At 27.4% G+C, this 27208-nt stretch overlaps 1 protein-coding gene across 2 annotated transcripts; it reads left to right on the top strand.

Annotated features, from left to right (window-relative positions):
* The first annotated feature begins 7030 nt into the window (after positions 1-7030).
* loh (lonely heart) lies at positions 7031-25209 on the top strand. 2 transcript variants are annotated; one of them, XM_070640372.1, is made up of 12 exons: positions 7031-7042; positions 8020-8104; positions 8207-8904; positions 12069-12159; positions 12232-12334; positions 13954-14114; positions 20327-20525; positions 20605-21508; positions 21565-21734; positions 24453-24643; positions 24706-24856; positions 24948-25209. In XM_070640372.1, the coding sequence occupies exons 3-12, from the start codon at positions 8252-8254 to the stop codon at positions 25103-25105; spliced, it is 2781 nt and encodes a 926-aa protein (XP_070496473.1). In that variant the 5' UTR covers positions 7031-7042; positions 8020-8104; positions 8207-8251; the 3' UTR covers positions 25106-25209. The 2 variants fall into 2 exon arrangements, with proteins under 2 accessions (XP_070496473.1, XP_070496472.1); XM_070640371.1 differs by lacking the exon at positions 7031-7042 and adding an exon at positions 7464-7602.
* The last annotated feature ends 1999 nt before the right edge of the window (positions 25210-27208 follow it).

Below are 27208 nucleotides of genomic sequence, written 5' to 3'. Positions count from 1 at the left end.
GTAGTAAAAAAAGTATTCTTTAATTAAATGATTCGCGAAATTTATTCACTTAATTTCTGTTTATTTTCACTTAATGGAAGCATAATCAAAATGCTTTCCCTTCTACAAAATTGATAACTTTTTTTTTTTTTTTTCAAAATAATGAACAATCTTGGTAAAATTGAATTTAAAACTTCCCCTTTATTTAGCATTTTATTTTATTTGAAATTATCTTTCAAAATATTCAACATGAAAATTAGAGTTTCGAAAAGCCACTCTTAAAGATATAAAAGTTATATTTGTTTTTTAATTAAAATACACTTGTTGACTATTATTGAGAAAAACCCTCGCTCTTACTTCTAAAAATTAATAAAAATCGAATTACATACATGGTGTCTGTATGCAAACAAATAATAAATGGTGAATAGTCTTTGAAATTTTAATAAAACATATTTTAGCAATTATTTGAGGGTTGAGAGATGCAATAAAATGTGATGATATTTGTAACGCTTGGTATTTAAAGAGGGGATGCAGGGTCGATTAATATCAAATAAAAACTAATAAATGCTTTCCCCTAACGTTTTGTCAGAAAACACTTGTCGCTTAATATAATTTTGTGTAAAAGTGATTTATCTTATCTTACAATTGAATTTTTATGTCTAATATGAATTCAAAATTATAATTAATTAAAAATATATGTATTATATGTTATTTTGGAAGTTTTTTGTGTAATTTTTTGGTTTATTAATTTCATATGAAGCATTTATTAGTTATATCAATAATCTTAATTTGCAATTTCAAGAAAAAATTTAATTCCAAAGAAAAATATTAAAAAATACCTATCTTTAAAAGGTTATACCTTTTATTAGGTTATACCTATTAGAATGTAAATAGAAAACAACTTGTTCTATGCATACCAATAAATATAGTTTAAACTTTGAATTGAAACCAGCTAACTAAAAAAAGATTAGTGATATTCACAGATCCTCAAAAAAACTAAATTTCGCCCTAATTTTCCTAAATTATGATGAAAACCTTCAAAAAATTGATGAAAACCCTCAATTGTTAGGGTGACAAACAGTTGGAAAAGTCAAATTATGCCTTAATTTTCCAATAATGGGGTGAAAAACCCTCGGAAATGACTATTTTCGTATAGCTTTCCTTTCACCAGGAAGAAAAACTACCGGAAAACGCTATTTTTCACCTTGGTTTCCCAATATTAGAAAGATAAAATCTTAGAAAATACAATACCGCCAAATACCGCAATATTCCGCCAAATATCGCGATGTTTTATATAACTACCGCCGATACCGCCTAGTTTCTCAGCCAGGGACGAAGTGCAATAAAATGCAACTACCCTGAATTTACGTTATAAGCCAGTGGCTTATCGGAAGAAAAAAGTTTTCAAAATCTCAAAAAAAAGCTTAATAACGAGTAGTGGCTTAGTAAAAAAATATAAACAAATGAAGAAAATTGAAAATTTTCATGGAAATTTTAAAACTTATTAATGTTTTCTAGTCCTAACTGATTGTCAATGTCTAAATATATCATTTAAAAACTATTAAATTATTTTATCTAGTTTAATTAATGGCATTTTGGTAGTGGCTTATTACCGAATCCAAAAAATTTTTTCAGTCCAATTTCTTTACTAAGCCAGTGGCTTAGTAACGGGTAGTGGCTTATAACGTAAATTCAGGGCGACAAAGTGCAACAAAGTAAAGCAAAGTGCAATAAAGTGCAGCAAAGTGCAATAAAGTGCAACAAACTGCAATAAAGTGCAATACATTTCGCTAAAGTAGAGAAAAGTGCTGAAAGTTCAGTGAGTGCAGAGGATCTCTCACCCCTTGGTAGAAACATACAATCTTTAAAGAAACAGTATTTTTGATTAAAGAAATATTTTATTTGATGAACGCATTTAATATTCTAAGAAACATTGTTCATGTATTTTTTATTCTCCCAACTTACAATTACAATATGTTACAATATGTTAAATTATAATTTTGGTGGGGATATATTCAAGCTAGGGATCTCAATACCGGTCTAAAACTTCAATTCCGGGATTACGGTATTGGAACATTTTCTCTTCGGGATCCTGGGATCCCGGGATCAATACTGATATTATAATTTACTCATAACCCGGTATCAAATTATGCTCAAAACGGCTCAAAATACTAAAACTAACTAATTTTAAATTAAATTAAGGTTAAATAGCCATTTAAAAATGAATCAAATTCACAAATTGACTTCTTTAGCTCTAATTTAAATACAAAGTAAACAAATAAAAACAAATTTTTATTGATTCATATCTTGAATTTACGTTATAACCACTACCCGTTACTAAGCCACTGGCTTAGTAAAGAAATTTTACTCTGGAAAAATTTTGTATCCGTTAATAAGCCACTACCAAAAAGTCATTAATTAAACTAGATAATTTTTATGATTTCCATGAAAATGTTCGTTTTTTCTTTATTTGTTTACTTTTTTTATTAAGCCATTACTCGTTATAAAGCCTTTTTTTACGATTTTGAAAACTTTTTTCTTCCGATAAGCCACTGGCTTATAATATTCAGGGTAGGATTTTCAGTACCAGCATTTCAAAGTGTGTAACACCGGTGGTTTCATACAAATCAGTACCGATAATCAATACCTTAATCCCGACTTGTACCTAATCCCCGTTTCTAAAGTCATGAACTATAAAATTGCTGTTTATCAGTAGATAAAAAGTTAATCTACTGAAAACGACTATGATTTGTTTTTGTATAAGTATCTGTCTTGTACCAGTCTTGTAGTTAATTCACAATTCAATATTTTAATCCTTCAATTCACATACTCAAATTTTTATTTTTTATGCACTAAATTTTACTAGGACCGAAGAACAAATGACTTAATTTATATTATCAATATTGGGAATAGATTTGTATTTTTCTGAATCTTATTTTTTATGTTGTTGCATCAATTGATTCGGATTTATTAATTACTCAATTGGGCAAATCCAGAGCTCGATATTGTGGTATCAAATCAAGTGTATTATCAACAAATGCACAACTTTAGGTGCTACCCTGATGCTATAAATTACTTATTAAAGAGTAAATTTGAAAAAGCAATCCAGAAGGTATTAGCTTAATTAACGGTTAATTAATTTATATTTCTAATGCGCAATTGTATCAAAAATTTTCATCTAGCATTAAGTAACCTTCCTTAATAAGACGAAATTAACAAAAAAATAGTGTCAATCAATACTGCACAATATTTTTTCTCGAAATTCCGGTCCCGATAAATTTTCGGTTTAGATCATTTCAGTTTATCACTGTAAGGAAGTTTTTCGAACAATTTAATAGCGAAAATTGATAAAATAACTATGTTTTCCCGAAATCTCTTTCCCGAAAGATTTTCGGAACAAAATTTTCCATACAAAAATTTAATTTAATAGCGGAACTATGTTTTCCCGAAATCTCTTTCCCGAAAGATTTTCGGAACCGGAACGGGAAAATCCCGGGATTTCTCGAAAAAAAAAATATGTGCTAAATTTATATTTTAATGTTTTTCAGTGTTTTTAAGCTTAATATGTATTTTCAAAAATTTAATGACTTAAATTTTCAGTTTTCTTGAACTTGATTAGTTTTAAATGATATAAAAATAAAATAACACTAAAAAATTCTGAGTTTAAAAAGAATTGGCTTTCAATTTTTGAAAAACCTTAAATTGCTGCAAATGGAAAGGTTTATTAAAAGGGGTTTGTTTGATTTGAGTTTATTTGTGACTACTGCATTTTAGAACAAAAATAAAAAAAAAAAACCATAATAAATTTCAAAATTTTAACTCAAAAAAATCAAAATACCTATGAGTTTTTGATTACAAATTAAACGTCTTTTATTTTTTATTCTTATTATTTTGTTAAAAGTTTATAAGAAATATTTTCAAAACCTAGTCCCGGGAACAGTCCCGGAAGATTTTTGGGACTTGGGACCGGGAGTGAAAAAATTTTCCTTTAATCAGCACTTAGAGTAATATTGTGGATTCAAATTAGTGTATTATCAACAAATGGACTTTAGGTGCTGTAGTGAGACTTTAATTTAAAAATAAAAAGAAAATAAAATTAGATTTTTCTTGCTATCTTAATCTATCCTGCAACGAAAAACTGATTTTCTAGAAAATTCAAAACAACCTTAATTAGTTATCTAGAAGATATAAGTTGCATTAATTTACATTTCTGATCTTTAGTTATATTATTAATTTTCATCTGTTGGGCAATACTCCGGATAATTTTTTTTCATAATCTGGCAATTTTATAGCTCTTCTCTTTGTATTTACTTACGTAGTTTGGAGAAATTTTTATTTCTGTCTAATTATCTCTCATCGTCATGCTTTATTTAATTAAATGGATGATTCCACAGATTGGTTCAATTTTAAAAATTCTTAAAATATCATTTAATTAAGTAAACATAAATATTTTTAATTAATAGCTTGATTTTGAGTACTAAGAAACACAATTTAGAATGCATTAGATAAGAAACCATCGATTGGACACTCAACGACGCTTTAAAAATTTTAAATAGTCTAAATTTTGCTTTTGAAAGATATCAAAAACATCAAATTCCAAAAAAAGGAATAAGTAACGGATAAAAAAATGAAAATATTTTGGAAACAATATATTGAACTTAACATGACAACTTTTAACGGTAAAAAATGTGTGAATTAAGAGAAAAAATCTTTATTTGTGAAAAATTTCATCTGTATGTCAATCCTACTTAATTTATAATAAAAGCATTATTTTGTCGAGCCTAATAATTGAATTGTGTTATTTGATGTTTTAAAAATTCTCGCCTAAAAACGTCTCAAATTAGTTTTAAGTGCTTTCTGCGGATTTGCCTATAATCTGAAATTTAAACAAAATTAATAAAACTAAATAAGACAGCGAAAAATCAGCCGTAACGGAGTGGTTAGAGTTTCTAATTAAGGTTTATTAACCCTAACGACCCGGGCTTGATCCAAGAGAAGTTTGGTCGAATTCGATTGATTTTTCGCTGTTTTCTAGTCAAACCAAATCGGTTTGTGTATTCGCAATGCATTTTAAAAAATAAGTAAATAAAACTCAAAAAAAAATGAATTTTTTTTTATTGCGATAAATAAAATATAATTTTTGACCTGTTTTTTTTAAAGCACATGTCATGGAACTCATAAATGTCATAAAATCAACATTTTATTTTATTTTGATTCAAATTTAATTGAATTTATAATAAAGTTGTTATTTAAAATCGATTTTTTTAATCTTTAGCATTGATAGATTCGCTTTTGTTTAGGTGCAATGAAAAGTCAAGATATAAAGACACATGCAAAATTTACTCGATCATACGTCGGTAGACACTTTGACAACTACGCCACTTTTTTTTGCTGTCTAAATTGGTTATTCACATCCAATCAATTTTGAGATCTGAAAAACAAAAGCAAATAAAAATGCTAGGCAGCTTTATAATTTCTTCTGTAAAATGCGTTTTTAACACTTAATAATACTTTTTAAATTTGTATGTTGCTTTAAATTCATTTTTGGAAAATTTTTGATTTTCAACTTATTAAATTCAAAGGAAACAATATAAATCAAGATAAAGGCCTAATTTACTTTCAAACTGTATCATTATCAAATTTTTATATGAGATCCAATTTGGGACATTGAAACCGTCGCGTATAGTGAGTTACTATTACGAGTAATTATTAAATTACTTGAAACAAAGAGGAAATATTCACCAAATCTATTTGGGGAGGAATTAGTGTTTCTCAAAACCCGGTATTTCTTATTATCGAACATTTATATTATAAAAATTAAAAGTTAAATTAATAAACCATAAATGAACTTGAATTAAAATGTCTGTCAAGAAATACATAAGTATAGTTTTTAGCGCATTTTTGAAATTTTTTTCAAAGAGGTAGCTTAATAAGACACTTTGTTCGGTCGGACGGCTGACGTTAAAATTTTTTTATCGAAACATCGTAAAGAGCTCGGAATGGTTTTAAAAGATCAGCTTCATAAAGTTATTACGGCGACGGGCATTTGAAAGTTTCAAATCAACGAATAAATGCTATAATTAACAATTTTTCATTTTCATAACAACAAGTTTTTTTCATTGTTTTACAGTGTTTTTCAATGTTTGTCGATGTTTTAACAGTGTTAACTAAACAAAGTTTGAATTTGTCGTAACCGTTATTGTCGTAACTGAATTATAAAAATCCGATGAATTATGAAATTCTTAAATTTCTAGTATTGTGACTTGGAAGTTACTGAATCTTGTTTTGTGGGTCTGGAAGTGACCTGGATCCTATTGGATCTTGTTTCAATGATCTGAGAGTGATCTGGATCTTGCTGGATCTTGTTTTTTGAGTCCGAAAGTGACCTGGATCCTACTGGATCTTGTTTCGTATACTGGGAACTGACTTAATAATCAATTACTGATCGCTGGAACAAAAATGCGCTGAAGTAACTCGATAAGAACGAGAACTTTTGGAATTTTTTTTTTTCATTAATTATAAGGACTTGAGTTCTAACCGTGAATCAAAAAATTTACTTTTGGAAAAGAAGTCAGTTATCAATATAATGTGACTTAAAATTTTCAATAATGTTTAAATATGATGTCGTTGACATAATCTCAAGAGTCGTACTCGTGAGTTGCCTACAACTCTGAAATTTTCCATAAAATTATTTTCCAAAACAATATTTTCCAGAAAATGTATTTCTAAAAATATTTTTCAGAAAAATATTCTATTCCATTATCCAATAATATAATTTTTTGCAACGGATAGAAATTTATTATGTTTAGCGACATCTTTTAGATGTTCATGTTACTAACATATGAAAAAGCATGTTGTAAGCTTTTTTGAAAAAAAAATCAGTTATGATGTAGAATTATGAGATTCATGTTAATCATTTCATCTTCGTCTTGCCAGTATTATTTTGAAGTTCATTCTAATCGGTATAAGGCAATACAGCTAAAAAATAAAACCTTCATAAACATATAAAATATATCTAAATAGATAAGAGAAAAGTACATATAGTGAAAAATATACAGAAAAAGTATGATTTGGTGAACATTATATATTATTTATTTGTTACATTAAAATATAATTGTTTTAATGTTTATTAACGTAGACAAATTAAACGCATCAACGATTATTAAACTAATGAATCGTTAAAATTAGATCACGAAATAGGAGTGTCTTTTATTTTGCATTATTTATTTTTATTATCTATTTTAACAATATCTGTGAAGTGAATTTTAAATATGTTAAGCATAAGCATTTAAATTTAAACAATTTTTTAAACAACAGCTTAATATTCGAGAAAACAGCGTGATAAATGTTATTTTTGATTAAAAAAATTTGATGTTTTTGAGGTATTGGTGAATTTTAAATATGTTAAGCATAAGCATTTAAATTTAAACAATTTTTTAAACAACAGTGTAAATTCAGATATTTTTTGAGTCTATAGTTTAGATGAAGTAAATTAGAAAAAGAAAATAGTTTTCTCAATTTTTTGTTGAATTTGAAAAAAATTTCATACATTGCATGTGGAATAATTGTGCAAAATAAAAAAATAAATTAAATGGCATATAAAATGGCCTTTCATTCATTAAGGTGAGCTTTTTTTTTAATAAAAAATATTTCATAAAACACAAATTTAGTTCATAATATTATCTGTATATTTTGTTTAATAACTAAAAGAAATTTAAACCTTTTATCATTATCATTATTCAAATATATGAAACGCAAGACAATAACTATAAAAAATTCTACTTCTGATAAAATTATCAAATAAATAACCTTTTGTTGTTTTAATAAAAATATACATACTTCATACATCAACAACACCTGAATTGTTTAAACGAACAAAATTTAGTTTAGATTGAAGAATAATTGTTGACATGTTATGAGTAAGATAAGCTACATGAAAATCATATTTATTAAATAACAAAATCATTTTAATTTTAGGACATGAAGAATTAGTTTTTATTATAATAACCAGTTTAAATAAAATCTTATTAATTATTACAGAATTTATCAAACTGTGATTATTTTGACTTTCACTGTTGCCATTTATTTTGCAAATGCAGAAGAGAGTACCAAAGATAGAATACAGGTAATTATTGTCTTTATAACATAATAGAGCAAGAATAATAAATACATAAAAATCACACTGCATCGTTATATATATATTTATATATATCTTATTTTCTTTCAGAAACACAGAGCATGGTTAAATCAAAGAACCGTTGAGAGACAACTTATGGGTTATGTAGAAACAAATGATCCGTATCAAAAAATTAAATATTTTAAGAAATTGATCAAGTTTAAAAACAAAAATGATACAGAAAATGAATTATTTTTTGTTCCTCGAAATGTACAAATCAATACAACTATTCCAGAAAATAAAAGCATTATTTCATTTCAACATAATGTCTCATCATCAAACGATTCAGGAAATAAATTCTCTTACGACATAATTAAAAACAATGGAGAATTTGTCACTAATTTGAACAACAATGAAGTATATTTGCAAGAAAATGTTTCTAATGAAATCAAGAAGAATAATACTTATATCATAAAAGAAACCAATAAAAAACAAAATATTAATGATATTGATTCAAGCACAAATCTAATCGGAAAAGAACAAGTCGGCAATAAAATTGTCGATGATGTTGACATAAATAATAACAGTAACAAACCTAATGGAATGAATTCACTTAAGATTTCTGAGAAGCATTTGAACAATTCATTCAATGATTTTGAAATACGAAAATTCTTAAATGAACATGTAAAATATAATTCAAATAATATGACAATTCATAAAGCATGGTCAAAATGGAGCTCTTGGAGTGCATGTAGTAGAACATGTGACGATGGAATAAAATCGCAATCACGGGAATGTGTACTTAAAATGTAAGTAAAAAAAAGTATCTATTGATAATTAAAATCATAATTAAATGAGATAATAGTGGAACTCATTAGCTATGACTGAATAAAGAAAAAATTTTAAGCTAGTAAAATGGAACGTTCACATATTTTTCATTTTTTGGAAAATCTACGGAAGACTTTTTTGACTTAATTTTCTTTTCCTCAAAATTCTTCAAAATTGTGTGATTTACATACCTATATATTTTGGTATTTAACATTGAAAAAAATAATAGCATCTATCATTATGAGTAGTAATCAGTTAATTTGAAGCTTTAATTAAAGAGTTATTTAAATTTAAAAATATTTCTCGGTTAATTTATAAAAATTACCCATTTTTTCATTTTCTCTTTAATATTTCAGCTCATTATAGCAAAACAATTTTCGTTTACAAAATTCAATTTCAATTTTGAAAGAAACTAGACACTTTTATCATTAAATAATTAGAGCAACACATTAGTAATAAAAATCTTGATCAAACCAGGAAGGTCACGATATACAGATTTAGAGAAAAAAGAATTTGAAAATTTGTTTACACTGTTTGTATCAAAAAATCTTAGTGCACTTATCTGTAGATTTGCTCTTTTGAAAAAGTTCGTTATTCTGTAACGTAATAAGTGAACGGCCCGTAATAAATATTTAAAGAACTTAAGCTTTTGCTTTTTCATTGCTGTACTTTTCTTCAAATCTCGACATGTCAAGATACCTACTTCCGTTGATAAGATACATTTTTTAATTACATTGCACAAATCATTTTTTATTCATTTTTTTTAAATATTCACTCGAGAATTCGATCATCATTTTAAATAAACGTGTATCGTTACAACATAGTTTTTGATCCAATTTGCATAATAAATAAATTGTTGAATCAGTGGTAAATGTATTTATTTTAAATATGAATTGAAATATTGTATCGAGCAAAAATGAAAAAGAACTTTATCTTTGTAGAAAAGAAAATAAAAATTCAGTTTTGTGAAATAGATCGAACGAATAAATTAAATGCTTGTCATAAACTATTAATTTTAATTGCATTTATATCCTAGATTTCAACCTTATTAAAACAAATTAAACTTTTAATCATAATTCATTTTGAATCGCATCAAACTACAAAATGTTCAATTTTTTCATAATATTCTGACATCATCAACTCTGGTCACACATGGTAGACTAATCTTCGATTTTGTCTGGCCCTCTATTCAATTAAAAAAGATAGATGTAGTTTTTTTTGAATGGCTTACAAACATAATATCAAGCATTTAACTCAGTGGTGAACAAACTGTATGTTGCAGCAAACTGTTGTGCCGTCTAAAATTTTGGTACATGCCATATTCCGTATGCCGTGTGCGGTTTCAGTCGAGGATTAAAAATAAAAGTTTTCTTATCACTTGCATACATCAGAGTGTGGCTTTCTCAAAAACTACTGTTTATTTATTTCAAAAGAAATATTTTTGTCGCTAAAATTCAATTTTTTTTTGGCCGTTACTTATATTTTGCTCCGTAACGTAAATTTTTATTTTAAAATAAGTTGAATTCGAATTTGAGATTATTATTTCAATTTTATTTAGAAAAGTTATAATATGAAATATATTTGAAAAAATATCAAGTTAAACTTTAACTTTAAGGTAATTTTTGTTACTTAATATTCAAAATCTCGATAAACTTACTTATTATTAAATATAATACATACTTATGCTTATTTAAATATTTCAAAGAACTACATAACAATATTTTTATTGTTTTCGTTTAAACTTCAAGTTTAAGAAAAAAAAATTTTTATATAAAAGTTCTGATTGACTTTAGCGCATTTTTATCTCAGAAAATAATAAAAAAAGTAAATTAAAATTTAATAATTGTAACTAGGGTTTTCAATCCCGGGGAATCCCGAAAAATCCTGAGATCCTGAAGATCCCGGGAACCCGGGATTGAGATTTTCAAATCCCGTAATTCCTGGATTGGGATTTTGTCCCGGGATTGAAACCCCTAATTTGTAACGCTTTAGAAAAGTTTTGAATTTTTCCGTTAAAAGTTGCTTACATTAGTAGTGAAACCAAACTATCTGATGATTCTAACCACCAATAAAAGATAATGCGATAAATTCATCCTCTCTACATTAGCTGGTTTAAAAGTTTTTCTTTTGTAGCATAACAAAGTGTATTTTATTAATAATATTCTTTTACTTCAATATAAAAATGCGCTAGAAAAAAAATCTTACAAATTTGAGATCTCCAGTGTAAAGCTAGATCATAAATATAGTACTTAATCAATATTTCAAGAGATTTCAAGTCTTTAAGTGTCTTGATATCAACAACTTATGAAATCAAAACATAATGAAATGACCAAAAGTTTTGAAATGCAATGCTTTGTTTGGAAACCTTTCCTGAAAATGAATCATTAAAATGATAAGTTACATTTTAAAGTTATTAAACGAAAAATTTATCATAATATAATTTTTGTATGCATTTTCAAAAATATATTTAAGATTTTTATGCCGTTTGAATAGTTTGTGTACTTTTCAATAATTGTTCATCAATATTTAAATTTGATAGATATCTTTAAACTTTTTTTTAAATAAACTATTTATTATATTTTTAACTTAATTATGTACAAAGTTAATTTATGTTATGCTTTATTCGGTGCTAGATATCTTTGAACACTTTGTTAAATTTTTTTGATAAAATTTACATTTCTTGAACTCTCTTCAAGTAAAATAAAATATATTGATATCATTGAAGCTAAACTACAGTTATTTTAATTTTTAAAATTTAAAATGTGGCAATAAACATTGTGACCTTCTTATTATGTTCCATAATGATTTAGATTTGACAAAAAAAAATCAAAAAGTGAAAAGATTCACTTTCTAATTATTAGGACTTTCTGATTTCATATGGAAGATTCTTGATTTTAAATTAACAAAAACTTTTTCTGAAGTGTCAACCAGAATTTGTGCACATTCAACTTTTGAACTTTTTTTTCATATCTAGATCATTGCGTGTTTGCGACAGAGAGTCTGGAAAATTGTAAGGAGAGAAGTTTGGTCTTAAAATTTAACTTTTAATTGTTTGCCTAATATAATAAGCAACTGATTTCTTATGACTTTCAATTTTAAAAGTTATTGTTATTTTTTTAATTTTTACATATTTTTAATTTTCCAGATATCAAGGAGGGAAAAAAATCAATACAACAATAATTCATTTGAATGAATGCATTGGATTGTACAAACGCTATCGTATTTGTAATGAAAAGGTAAAAAAAAATTTGAATCGAATACTATGAATATGTATGAAAAATAATTATTTGTACTTCTTTGATCACAAGAAATGTTCAAATATGCATAATGATTTTCGAAGTGAACAATGTAGTGAATTTAACAATCAATCATACAGAGGAAAGCATTACGAATGGGAACCATATGTAAAAGGTTTGAAATATGAAACTTATTCTGTTAACAATTTAATTTAATAAAATCATAATCTGGAATTCATTTAAACATACATGCTTTAAAGATGTAATAGTGTAACCAGATAACTCAGATATTAATAATTACAGAAAAAATCATAATTTTTTGATTTTTTTTAATACCTTATCTTCTTGCATTCATAAAATTAATTACAATACCTTTTATTTTAAATATATGTGACCGAATAATTTTTCTCAGTGATCCTCAGTGAAGAGGAAAAAAATCTCTGATTTTCTGAAATCAAGAAAATGAAGATGATTTTTTATCCTCTTCACGAGCCCTGAATTAAAATCTCTTTCCAATCAACAAAACATCCAAAGATAGTATCCAAATTATTTCTCTGGCTTTTATCTTATAACTAAGTTTTACATCTTTTTTTTTTTTTTTTAAATAGAATATTATATTCGGCAAATGAAAACTGATGGGAACTGATTAAACCATTAAAATGAGTAATTGTAGTATTAAAATTTAAAAAAAAATTTCTTATGAGAACCTTTGAAATTTAGTTTTTTGCCAGTTTGCAAAGTTTTAGTCCTTTTTTTTCAATATAATAGAAATTTAAAAATGTTTTTGGAAAATAATTTTTAAATTTACTTTTTGTGGATTTAACAGGATTTTTTCGACCAACCGCTTCCAGAAACCCTATAAGAGACATGTAAATAAAGTGCGAAAAATTCTTACTGAAAGTCGGAATTTTGTAGAATTGGAAAAAGCCTATCATTTGGTTTGTGTTTGGTCCTGTTAAAATGGAAATAAATTTTTGATTCTTCGTAACAGAATTCCATTTTTGGTCACGTAGCAATACACCGAAATATCTCAAGAAAAAAGCTGTTTATTGATTTATATGCTATAACATATAATAAACATATTTATATGTTATAACATATAACACACAATAAGATTATGGAAAAATACAACAACTAAGCTTGAAACCTAACTAGCTATAGTATATATAATACATGTAAAAAGTTGCCCACATGACGAAAAATTAATTTATTTAATCAAAAAATCTCTTAAGAAGATAATCATACTATCTTAAATTCTTAAATTTAAGTGACTTGTTAAAAATATGAAAATGATGATAAAGATGATTATATTTAAATCAGGGTTCGGCGATTGCACGCAAGCATACGCAATTACTACGGACAGTAGGTCCAAATAAACCGACAAATTGAGTCGAATTTACATACAATTCTTGCACTCTTAGAAAAATTCTGAAATTAAATTTTAGATTTGTTTGAAAAAATCTAAAATTTGATTTTTAGCATAGCTAAATTTTAGATTTAAAAACTAATTTTGATATTAAAATTTTTCCTTACTAAAACTAAAATTGAAGTTTTAATATTCTAAAAATTTAGTATTAAAATCTAAAAATTAGTTTAAGGTGCTAAGTTAAAAACTAAATTATAGAATTTAAAATTGAAATTTTAGAATCTAAGATTAAGTTATAAAATTTTAAAATTAAGTATTGATATTAAAAATTGAATTTTTAAACTAAAAAAAATTAATTCTATAACTATAATTTTAGAATTATTTCTAAGAATGTGTGTAATAATATGTGTAATGTTTTTAAATTTTAGATGGAGCTGAATGTGAATTAAATTGTAAACCAATTAATCAAAAATATTTTGCAAGATTAAAAGAACGTGTAATTGATGGAACAGAATGCAACATTTTAAAGCAAGATCTGAATAAATTGGATAATATTTATAAATCTGTGTGCATTGAAGGGTCATGCAAGGTAAGTGAAAATTTATTTTTTCATATTAAAAGTATGTGTTCACTCGTTATCGACATAACCGCATTTTACACATGCATTATACTAAATTAATACTTAACACAAAACCTGACTCAGAAACAGTAAAGGAATTTCTTTACTAATGTTGTCGTTTTTTAAAAAAATTGGTTTTTTAAAATTTTGAACTTTAAATAATCAATTAATGTCAGAAATACTAGAGTTATATTTTTTAACTAATTAATTATTACGTTATCAATTTACCTGATCAAGCTTTAATTACAGAAAAAACCGAAATGAAAACTCAGTAAGTTTTTGCAGATTTGGGTTGCTTTAAAAAAAAATTGCAAAAATTTCAATTTTAAAGTTAAAATATTACAAAAGTACAACTTCTTATCTAGTTACTTCAGCGCATTTTTGTCCCAGCGATCAATAATTTATTAATAAGTCATTTCCCGATGCACAAAACAAGATCCAGTAGGATCGAGGTCACTTCCAGACCCACAAAAACAAGATCCAGTAGGATCCAGGTCACTTCTAGACCTACAAAACAAGATCCAGTTCACTTCCAGACTTTTAAAATGACATCCAGAAGGATCCATTTAACTTCCAGGCCCATAAAAACAAGCGTTGATCAATAATTTGGGCCAATATGACCATTGTTGTCTTCAATTTAGACTCAAACACAAACTTCCACGACCCGAAGCATCCAGTGTTAGTTAAGGGTACAATTTTTTCTTAAGTAGTTCATCTAACTACTTTTTTCTTTCGTTTTCTTGTTTATTATTATTAAGTATTATTATTATTATTATTATTATTATTATTATTATTATTATTATTATTATTATTATTATTAATTATTAATTATTAAATCGTAGACGTAATTTTGCGGAACTTTTGCGGAATTCCGTAGATTTCTATGAAAAATTTTTCTGTAAAAACTCTTCGGAATTTTACGAAATTCTGCGGAATTACACAGAATTCTTCCGAATTTCGTGACCAGTAAGTTCCGCATAATGTTCCGGAATTCCGCGTAATTCTTCATAATTACAAAGAATTCTTCGTAATTATAAATAATTCTTCATAATTATATAGAGTTATTCGAAATTATAAAGAATTCTGAGAAATTCCGCGAAATTCCGGAAATCATTTGGTTGGAAAAATCTTTATCAAAATTGCAATTGCTTTTGAATTAACAATTAAAATTGCAAATTCATTTGAAAGAACGATAGAACTTTGTTTCAAGAAAATATCACTTGAAATTCAACCAGCCTGAGACGTTAAGAAACATAGTCGAGAAGAGTTCTGCTCTATTAAGTAAATTCTCTGGATACGCCTCTGTACTAATTAAAGTATTTATCAACACTAATTTAGAGGAGGTATTCTAATGTATATAGGCCCTTCAAGTATTATATATATATATTTATTATAATATGCGAAGGGCTTAGCCGTTATAAGCTTGCGGCACTACAATTAACAATCTGTTATACCATGCTCTTTTGACCTACATTTTAAGTGGAATCCAAACCACTTGTGAACTCTGTACATTGCAAGGATCCGAGTCATCATAAGATCAGATGTACCTAGTTACAATATGTGTGTGAAGATTTTGTTTAGATAATTATGCAGATACTTAGATTGTAAACATCATGTCATATTACTAATCATCTCTCATTCTTACAATTAATTTAAAAGTGACTAGTTTACAATAAGACATCTCATTTCTGTTCCACCTTATTTCATTCAATAAATAAAGGGTATATATTATTATTATTTAGATACTAGTAAATCCTTGTATACCTAACAGTGGTTTGGCACATTATGGGCTTCGTAACTAAAACGATGGAATGGAAAAGAGCTTCAAGATTTGGACATAACCTAAGATTTAACCAAGGATCTCTATCACTCCAGACCAACGCTCTAGCATTTAGGTCACTAATGCCGTTTAACCCCCCAAGAAATTTAATAAAATGAGAAAAATTAGTGCCCCACAAACCCCCTTCCTTCTTCGTTTTGATTACGCGCCTAATCAGTTTTTCAGTAACAGTTTTTCCGAACAATGTCTGCGGAGGGCACCAAAAAATATTAAATGAATTTATTTAATTCTATGAAGTGTAAAGTTAAATGTATCAGTGAGTAACTAAATATCAGTGACTAAATATTTTGAAGTAATAAGTCTTTTATTTATCGAGCTTTTAACAATTTTAATTTTTAATTCAAAAGCAATTGCAATTTTGATAGAGATTTTTCTAACCAAATGATTTCCGGAATTTCGCGGAATTCCTTAGAATTCTTTATAATTTTGAATAATTCTATATAATTATGAAGAATTATTTATAATTACGAAGAATTACGAATTACGCGGAATTCCGGAACATTATGCGGAACTTACTGGTTACAAAATTTGGAAGAATTCTACGGAATTCCGCAAAAGTTTCGCAAAATTACGTCTACGATTTGCACTACACCCGAATTTAAATTATAGTTCAAATATTTGTTATAGTTATGCATTTGACTGTCGAAGAAATCGAACATTTCGAACTCAACTTGTTTTAAAATAAAAATTTACGTTACGAAGAAAAGTAACGGTCAAAAAAAATTTGAATTTTAGCGACAAAAATATTTACAGTTGTTTTTGAGAAAGCAAAGTTGCAAAGGCCGATGTCGACGGCCGAGAGAATCGGCCAGTCGTTCATCGTTTTTATCGGCCATCGTTTTAAAAAATAATCGGCCTGCCGTTTTTATCGCTCGCCGTTTTTATCGGCCGATGTTTTTTATCGGCCGCCATTTTGAAAAAATAAACGGCCCGCCGTTTTTATCGCTCGCCGTTTTTTATTGGCTAACGTTTTAAAAAATTACAAAAGTCCTCGTGTTATTGATCGAGCGAATTAAGCGCATTTTTGTCCCAGCGATCAGTAATTGATTAATAAGTCACTTTAAGATCTACAAAACGAGATTCAGTACCAAGTCACTTCCTAACTCACAAAATGAGATCCAGTAGGATCGTATTCACTTTCCGGTCCATAAAACGAGATCCAGTAGGATCCAGGTCACTTCTAAATCTTAAAAACAAGATCCAGTGGGAATCAGATAATTTCCAGACTTAAAATATAAGATCCAGTAGGATCCACTTTTTTTTCAGACCTAAAAATAAGATCCAGTAGGATCCATATAAGTTCCAGACCCATAAAAAAAATGATCCAGTAGGATCCAGTTCACTTTCAGACCTAAAAAAAATTTATATGTTAATTTGTTGACGGTTAGAAGGATAATCTCGACTTCCACCCGTATCTCTCCTTATGATTCATATGATTCGAAAAAGAACAGGTAAAAAAGTTTCCCCTAACGAGTTTCGGACCCATAGCCACTTGGTCTTTATCACAATAATTAGGTACCGAAGTTTAAAAATGGTTCGGCCCCGAGCAATCTCGATTCTTAATTGAGCAGATATAAATAAACTGGCTTATTAATAATTTCCTTAAATACTAGTTTTTATTTAGTACGAAAATTTCTGAATGGCATCTGTTTTTATATTCATATAAAAGCAATAAAAATGGAGCAAATAGAAAATTTAGTAACAAACATTATTGCAAAAACTATGTATAATTATATCAATGAAACGAAATGATTATTTCCTTAATACAAAAAAAAAAAATTTAAGATCAAAATGTAACAGATGAAAGATAAAAGAAAAGAAATATTTTATTCATACATTTACATTTGAGTTAAAAAAAATCGTATTTTGCAATTGTTTTGTACTAGGTATTTTAAAGTTCTTGAAATTTCTATTGTTTTATAATAAGATCTTTTTTTTTGTCAAAAACATTCAGTTATAGTAAAAAAATTAAGTTTTTAACAGTCAAGCATTTGAATTTATTGTAAATAGGTGGTTTTACGGATGGGGTATAGAACTTGGTTTTTTTCGTAACATAATAAGTGAACGAACCCTTTTTGAAAAAGAATAAAATTTAATTTTTTTTAAATCTCAAAATATCAACTATTAAAGCATATTTTCAACTAGTGTGAGTTATTATCGTCGAAGTGGCTCGGTGGCGAAATGGTTTAGTACTTCGGTACATAATTATTGCAACACCGATCCAGCGATCATGCGTTCAAGACTCGGCATGGGAAATTTTTCACGTGTCCTTTTTCGAATCATATGTAGTGGAAACGCGGCTCACAGCCTTCCTTTGTAGGCTAGAGACAATAAGCTGATAATAGCGTTATCAAAGGAGTGGTTCTGATCCCACTATAAATTGTAGGTCTATTGAGTGCAGTGGTCTAGCGCACCCTCACACGTTAAACAATCATTAGCCGCGAATCGCCCTAGCGGCAGCTCTGGATCTTAAAGATCTGAATAGCTAGGGGTTTTTTTTATTTTTTTTTTGTGAGTTATTATTCATAATATTTGGCTATTTTGATTATTATTTTTTTTATGACAGCATGACCATTGAATATTTATTCTGTCCTATGATACATGAAAACTTGCATATTGAAACAGAAACACGACTTTTAAGACGACATTTAATATGAATTATTTCAAAAGATGCAATTATTATACTAAAAAGTTTTAATTATATACTTCAATTCAGACTTCAACTATTAATGACATATTAGACTTGAAATAAGAATATTGTCATAATGTCTATTGTTTATACAAATAAGAACATAATTCAGTTTATGCAAATGTATTTAATTTTGCAATTTTTTCCATTTAAGAATACTTTTACACAAGATTATCTGTACAAATCACACTTTCATTAAATGAGAAAAGGTTATAAACTTAATCTAAACAGTTTTTCATTGGGCAGCCATCTGCTGTATTTTTGTCAGGACACTGCTATATTTTTCTGCCTTGCTGCTACCAACAAAGGCTAAAAATGTCCCAAATTTTCAAGAAGTCAATACACATTTTGAAATAATTATATGACAGTTTTCCCAGCAGTCCAAAGAACCCCATTAATGTTTAGAAATTGCTTTCATTTTTGACAAATTGATGAAATTTTAAAATTATAAATTTTTTTGTAACAACATTTGATAATTGTCTGAATGATTCATGATGTAGGTATGTAAAAATCTAGTAGTAAATAAAACTAAATAAAATTTGTATATAAATTACGCCATGAAATTGAATGAAAATGGAAATGCGCTTATATTCACGTTCTCTTTAATAATAATACTCACTATTCTCTCCTTATTCAAAAATTAAAAACGATCATGAATAAAATCATTTTCGCTCTTGCCTTCAAGCAATCGTTTTGCCGAAAATTAACTCGACACACATTTTCCAACTCTAAATATTTTCATTACTTGAAATGAGAGTCAAATGATTATAGCTTTTGCTTTTCGTCTTAGTTGAACTGTGATATTCATTCGAATATAACACATACATTTTAGTATCGCTACAAACAATATTCCGTAGGAAGTATTCAGATTCGTAAATCAATTGATTATAATCGTAAATAAAATTTAATAAAAATAGTTTCTTTTATTAACTGTTATTAACGAAATTTTATTTTGTTAATTGAACTTGATTTATGAAAACCAAAAGTTTTCAGCGATTTCAATTTTAAATTTTTTAATTATATTTTCGACTATTAAAATCTACGCATCTGGACTTTTAACCTTTTAACGTTTACAAAAAAATTCGTTATATATATTTATATATATTATATTTTACTAAGCATTCTTCTAAATATTGAATTTTTTAAACTAATTTTTCATAGAATTGTTTCATGTTACGCTAGAAGGATTTTTTTAATGAAAATGGTTTTTATTAGAAAGAATTAATTGCATTTTTAATCTGATATGTTACAAAGTGAAAATTGAAAGAAAATGAGTTTTGCATCTTTATACGTTGTTGCTTTAATGGTAAGTGATTAAAGAATTTTATGCAATACAAAATATTAGAATTCTTATAGCATAGCAACGATCTTAAATTGTATGAACTAATTAAGTAAAAGAAAAAAAAATAAGTTAAGCTATTAAAAAAAAACTTTTATTTTCATGGATTTTCATATTTTTTCCGAATTTTTTGAAAAAATTTAACGTTACGTAAATTTTCAAATTTTTTGCTGAGTTGAGTTGTTGGTACCCAAAATCATGCATTGTTAATATCATGTATGCGAAAATCGTGTTTCTGAAACGGTGTGAATATCTCAATAAAGCGTGATCCGCTTATTTTTTAATTTTAACTATTTTTTATACTTCTTATTAAGGTTGTTTTCAAAAATGGAGTAATTTTTGGTTCAAGCGTTAATACTGGAAACGTTCGTTGTGGTAGCAATATTTGTAGACCTGTATCTCAAATATTTGGTAAAAACCCACTTCCTAATGGATACAATCATGTAGCCACAATACCAGCAACAGCTTCAAATATTACAATTTTAGAATTGGAAGATAGTATTAATTTACTAGGTAAGTATGACATACAGTTTTAAAACTAGCTATATACTAATAGTTTATTAAATTAAAAAAAAAATCTTTCAAAAATAAGCTTTAAAATCAACAGAAGCAAAGTTTATAATAAATGGCAACTATACATCTTCCCCGGTTGGAACTTATAATATAGGTGGAGCAGAGTTCGAATATTTTAGACTTGACGAAAAAAATAAATTAATAGGAAGTAATTTAAGAAACGATGGTGTGACAGAATGGATTACAAGTAACGGCCCTCTTTTTGAACCAGTGCATTTACTAATACTGTCACAACAAAATAATCTTGGTGTAAAATACGAGTATTTGTTGCCTATTAATTTTGCTATATCTGAAGAATCTGATTCGGATTATTCTGAAGAAAATTTAGCAATCAATTCAAAATTAAAAGCTGCAAATAGACAAACCGATCTAAAAGTTAATGTTCGCAAGAAAAGAAAATTTTATTGGAAAGTTATTGGCTTCACGGAATGTAATAAATCGTGTGGAGGAGGAATTCAGCATCCAATAATTCGTTGTGTCAGAGGTGATGAAAATAATATGAAAATATATTCAAAGAAAAAATGTACACATTTGAAAACTCCATTACTGAGTGAAAATTTAATGAAATGCAATAATCATCCATGTCCTGCATTTTGGAAAATATCAAATTGGAGTAACTGTAAATGTGAAGATTTTAGCAAAGACAAATCTGTTAAGTCAAGAGACGTAAAATGCGTACAAGAATTGATTTCGGGAGTGGTAATCCAAGTAAATGCTGGTGCTTGTAGTGAAGAAAGACCACAAATCACAGCAGTCTGTGAATGTAAAAATTTTCAAGGTAAAACAGAGAGTCCTAAAGCAATTCAAAACTCCTCAATTTTACAACAAAATACACAAAACGATCAAAACATTAGTAGCAATCGGAATAACAAAATAAAAATCCCAAAATCAAAAAAATCAGGAATGTGGCTTATATCTGATTGGTAACTCTTTCTTAACTTTAAATATTCCTACCATTTTACTTTAAGTATTATTTCAGGAGTGAAGAATGTTTAGGTGAATGTGATCATATGGGGCAACAATTTAGGACTATTTTCTGCGATAGAAGTACACCAAATATGGAAAGATGCGATATTCGATTTACTCCTAATATTTACAGAGAATGTGTTAACAACGCACCAGAATGTATCGAAGGGTCGTGGTTTGTAGGTAATGAAAATAATTCTGAAATTTTTATAGCATTATTTTATATAGCATTTTTATCCCAGCGACAAATAATTAATGTGAATCAAAATGAAATTCAGTAAGGAAAAATACACATTTTACGTATTTTTCTCGAGAAATTAGAGATCATTTTTTTACATTCATATTTAATTTTTATTAGTATTTTAATTCACAAAACCAAATCGAATTGTAGAATTTTTTGCGGCTAAAAAATTTGAAAAAACAAGTTGATCTTCGTAGTCTCCTTTTTCTGTTGATTCTCTCATAAATAAATTTTTGTTAAAAAACGGTTTTTCGGAATTCAAATTTTCTAACTTTTTTCTCTTGTGTGAATTAAACACATTCGAAACTAAAACTAAGTTAAATATGAGTGATTCTCTGGATAAGTCAAATTTGTCTAATTCGTATCTCAAAAACTGAAAAATTTGCTTCATGGAAAAAAATTACTTTAACTTATTAAACAAATAAACTAATTGTTAATTTCGTTATTATATTAATTATAATATCTCATTCTGTCTTTATCTTGTATTGTTAGTCTATAATTCCTTCAAAAACAAAAAATCATTAGGAAAAAAAGTTTCTCGGAATCACTAAAATTTCGAAATGCACTCGAAATAGTAAGCCAACCATAGTGACTTGTAGAATAAAGTGCAAAAAAATTAAGTTGAAAGTCGGAATTTGATATTTTGATTCCGAGAAACCGGCATAAAAATTGAAATATTTAATTAAATAAAGCATGACAGTAAAAAATAATTGTACAGAAATAAAGATCTGCACAAATCCCGTAAGTATATATAAAGAACGGAATTTAAAATTTTTTAAAAAAGACGAAAATTTTGAAAAATTTTATCCAGAGAATCACCCATATCTTATTTAAAAAAAAAATTGCAAAGGACAGGGTTTGTTCAATTACATTTTTAGCGTAGGGTAAACAACCTATTTTTTTGTACAAACTCAACTTACTAAACTTCAAATGAAAAATTTTCATCATTAAAGCAAACTTATTTATCACAACTTGCTCTAAACCATACTTCCTTGATTGTACTTTTAGTATAAACCAATACTTTTAGTTGTTATGCAGCACAAGATTGAAAATTTGCAGTTTTATGTCTCAACCTAAATATTTGTACACAAATCCTATTTTTTTGTACACGTAAAACCTAATTTTTTGGACGTTCAAATTAAAAATAACCGTTACAAAATAAATAATTTGTGTGATTTCAATTTTAATTTAGCTTCAGAACTACTTTTTAACGGTTAACTAATAATATTAATCAAGTTAATGATTAGTAATTGCATGAAATCCATCGAAAAAAGTTAATTAAAATTTTGAGTCAATTCGAGAATCACAAATTTTGACGGTTATTTTATTTTTGAACGTACAAATATTTAGGTTTTTGTGTACAAAAAAATAGGTTTGAAATTTAGCTTTACAAATATCAAAATATCCATTGTTAGACAACTGCTGGTAAATTAATGAAACGATAGATGAAATCTATTGTAATTAAGCTTACTTTTTTCCCTCACAACATACTGATAAAAGTATTGGGTTTTCCATAAAAGTGAAATGTAAAAAATTTACAAATTTTGTGCAAGCAACTAAATTTTTTGTGAAAAATTCTTTTCGAGTTTTTAAGGAACTGGCTGCTCTAATCACCCTGAAAACTTGTCAGGATTGTTAAAACATCAGTTAAATGATAATTCTTTCATTTGTTTTGCTGGAAAGTGCTTCAAAATCAGTTTCAGTGTTGTACAAAAAATTAGGTTGTTTACCCTATTTTTGAAATTTTTTTCAAAAAGGTAGCTTAATAAGACACTTTGTTCGTTCGTTCGTTCGTTCGGTCGGCTGACGTTAAAAACTTTTTATCTAGACATCGTAGAGACATTTATTGCGGCGCCGGGCATTTAAAACTTTCAAATTAACAATTTTTCATTTTCATAACAAAAACAACACGTTTTTTCATTGTTTTACAGTGTTTTTCAATGTTTTTCGATGTTAAATACAAAAGTACTCGTTCTTATCGAGTTACTTCAGCTCATTTTTGTCCCAGCGATCAGTAATTGATTTTTAAGTCAGTTTCTTGTCTACAAAACAAGATCCAGTAGGATCCTTATAACTCCCAGATCCACAAAAACAAGATCCAGGTCACTTTCAGATTCACAAAACAAGATCCAGTAGGATGCATATAACTTCCAGACCCACAAAAACAAGATCCAGTAGGATCCAGGTCACTTCAAGTCCAACAAAACAAGATCCAGTTAATTCTAAGTCACCATACTTGGAATTTAAGAACTTCATCATAACGTGTTGTTGTTTTATATGAAAATGAAAAATTGTTGATTATAGCATTTATGCGTTGATTTGAAACTTTTAAATGCCCGGCGCCGCAATAACTTTATGGAACTGATCTTTTAAAACTATTCCGAGCACTTTACGATGTCTAGTTTTCGAGATCTCTCGTTCAGCCGATCGACCGACCGAACAAAGTGTCTTATTAAGCTACCTTTTTGAAAAAAATTTCAGAAATGCACTAAAAAGAAAAATGAGGCTTTATGAGTTTCAAAAGTTAACTAAAAATGCATAATTAATTAAAAAACAGATTTAAAGCGTGATTTTCTGTGATATGTCGTGAATGAATTCGCAATGGATTTTTACCCATTTTTTCTGTTAAATAAAAGTTTATCTTTAAATGAAATTTTCAGGTCCTTGGTCAAAATGTATTGGAGATTGTTGGAACGCATCAAGGTCCCGAACAGTAATTTGTATTAAAAATGATGGTTTTGCCGAAGAGAATGAATGTAACTTAAACAAAAAGCCACCTACATTTGAAGATTGCAAAATTGAAGATTTAAAAGAATGCAGAGCTAAATGGCATTATTCAGAATGGACAGAAGTAAGAATTTTTATTTTTTTGAAAAGAATGATTTCCAATTAATAATACTTCTGTATTATTAGTGCTCTAAATCGTGCGGAAATGGTATGCAGAAAAGGACTGTCAAATGTTTGGAAGTTGATAAAAAAGATATGACTTTACGTGAATCAAACAGTTGCAAATATCTAGAACGACCAACATCTATGAGATACTGTAATACTCAGAGTTGTTCAGGTAATTTCCAAGTTTGACGTATTTTATACTCATATAACTACCTAAATGGTAAATTTTAAAATTTGAATATTTTTTTTTTTTATTTTTGCAGAAACTACAACACGTAATCCACGTGTTGATATTATCCAAAATGATGATCCACAATGTAGAGATAAACTTTCAAATTGCTTTGTAGTTCTACAAAAAATCAATCTATGTGCATATCACTATTATAGTGAAAATTGCTGTCAATCCTGCAATTCTAATTAAATTGAGCATTATATTTTAACTTTAATTTTTCAGTGTTATTAATTTCAATTATTTAAATAATTTAATTCGAATAATAAAATCAAATCTAATTTTTTCTATTGGTATTTCAACTATATTATTAATATGTTAATTTCAAAAAAAAAAAAACGCTGAATTGTCCAAAAATTTTCCAGTTATAAGTAATTTTCTAAAGAAGTGCGCTGACGTCGTTCAATAAAGTTGAGAAATTTTTAAAAAATAAGTATGTACTAATCAAATGTTCTTTTATTGTTAAAAAATAATTTTTTCGCAAAATTTATTTGTTTTTGACTATGCTTTCTCGCTTTCAGGATCGGAAATTCCCGGGATATCTAAAATTTTAACTGTCAGGATCGGGATTGAAAATTACAATTTTTAAATTTTAAATGTCAATTTTTCAAAAATTATTTGGAGTGTTTTTTTTTTAAAAAAAAAAATTCATTTTATTTTATAATATTTCCGCAATTTAACAGCTTAATTATGCTAATCTACCCAAAAAATCCACTATGTGGAAAAATAAAAAAAAGGAACATTCACTTTGTTTTTCGGACTTTTTCGAATTACAAATTGTGGGTATTTTTTTCTTGTAAAACATATAGCAATAGACTTGCATGCCAAATTTCAGGTCATTTGGTGGTGTTTGGTCGATTCTGGAGCTGTTTGAAGTTGAAAAGTGCATATGCTATTTAACGACTTGACCCTTTTTTCCATCACTAAATCTGCTATAACTTTTACATAGCTAAATATTTTTCAGTTCTATTTTCTTTTTCTTGTAGCTTATTGTAATACCTTTCCAAAAATATACAATACTTAATAGTTAGAATTAGTCTTGGTCATGAAAACGGACCCTGTTTGTGACTGACCCTTTACGGTGATTCCACCGATTGGTTGAATTTTGAAAATTTTTACTTGAATAATCCGTGTTCTTTAAAATTTAATCATTTCCAAAATGACATTTAATTCAGTTGACACTTCAAGAATACCAGATAAACATCTTTATTTACTCACTCAACATCATAAACAGCATTCTAATCAAAGCAATTGCTGTTAATTAAGTTATAATTTTGATTTTAAAAATTTGTTTTCCCGCGGATTAGGAATTTCGTTACTTATACTTTTTTTCAACAATGAGAATTTTTAAAAATTTTAGCTTAATAGCTTGGTTTTGAGCCCTAATAAGCACAACATAAGATGTATTAGATAAGGAACCATCGATTAGACTACCAAAGAAGCTTTAAAAGTGTTTAAATAGTCTATATTTTCGTTTTAAATGATGTCAAAAACAACAAATTCCAAAAAAAAAGTATAAGTAACGGGCATAAAAATGGAAATATTTCCTTAATTAAAGTGTATTAAAGGTACTAGATGACATAAAACGATAGTAAATAGGTAAATACATGATATAAGGCATTAAAAGTAGTGAAAAAGTGAGTAAATTAAGAGAAATATCATTTTTTGTGAAAAAATTCATCGGTGGAATCACCGTTTACTAAGAAATTTTCAAAAAGGTCATTTAAAACTACCGCTTAGATTTTTTTTTTTTTTAAATAAACTTTTTATTCATTAAATTTTTAACTTAATTATGTACAAAGTTTGGATACATTTTATTTGTATTTAAATTTTTAAAGGATTCTGGCTTATCTATCGCCTTCATCACTTAGTTTTTGATTTTATTTTGAAATTGTTTTGCTTTAATTTATGTTGTGGTTTATTCGGTGTTTCGCGACGCAAGACGAGTGTTGAAATTCGCTTGCAACTTTCCGACGTAGTCCTCAATAGAGGGTATTTTTGCTTCAGTATGTAGATCTGATATCCTTTCATATCTTGTTTTGTTGAGAACAATTCTCAAGAATTTGTTTTGTAGTACTTGTAGTTTTTGTAGATGTGTTTTTGCCATCCGTTCAAATGCTGGACAGCCGTATGTGAAGATGGGTCTCACGGCTAGCTTGTAGATGAGAAGTTTGTTTCGAACGTCGAGATGTGAGTTCCTGCTGATGAGGGGATAAAGTAGTCTTAGTGCAGTGTGAGCTCTGTTGGTCACATATTCTACATGCTGCTTTAATGTCACTCTCTTGTCGATTATCA

Source organism: Chironomus tepperi, unplaced genomic scaffold (assembly GCF_022539635.2).
Source record: "Chironomus tepperi strain 1889 unplaced genomic scaffold, CSIRO-AGI_Ctep_v1 contig_219, whole genome shotgun sequence".
Classification (NCBI taxonomy): Eukaryota; Metazoa; Arthropoda; class Insecta; order Diptera; family Chironomidae; genus Chironomus; species Chironomus tepperi.
The sequence above is the reverse complement of the archived record's forward strand: the minus strand, read 5'-3'. Positions and strand labels throughout refer to the sequence as shown.

Bases quoted from the DNA above. Each gene is read 5' to 3' on its own strand.
- loh (XM_070640371.1), top strand. From the start codon at position 7,571: ATGGCATATAAAATGGCCTTTCATTCATTAAG. The intron at 21,735-24,452 runs GTAATGAAAATA...TGAAATTTTCAG, and splicing joins CGAAGGGTCGTGGTTTGTAG to GTCCTTGGTCAAAATGTATT. The intron at 24,644-24,705 runs GTAAGAATTTTT...CTGTATTATTAG, and splicing joins ATTATTCAGAATGGACAGAA to TGCTCTAAATCGTGCGGAAA.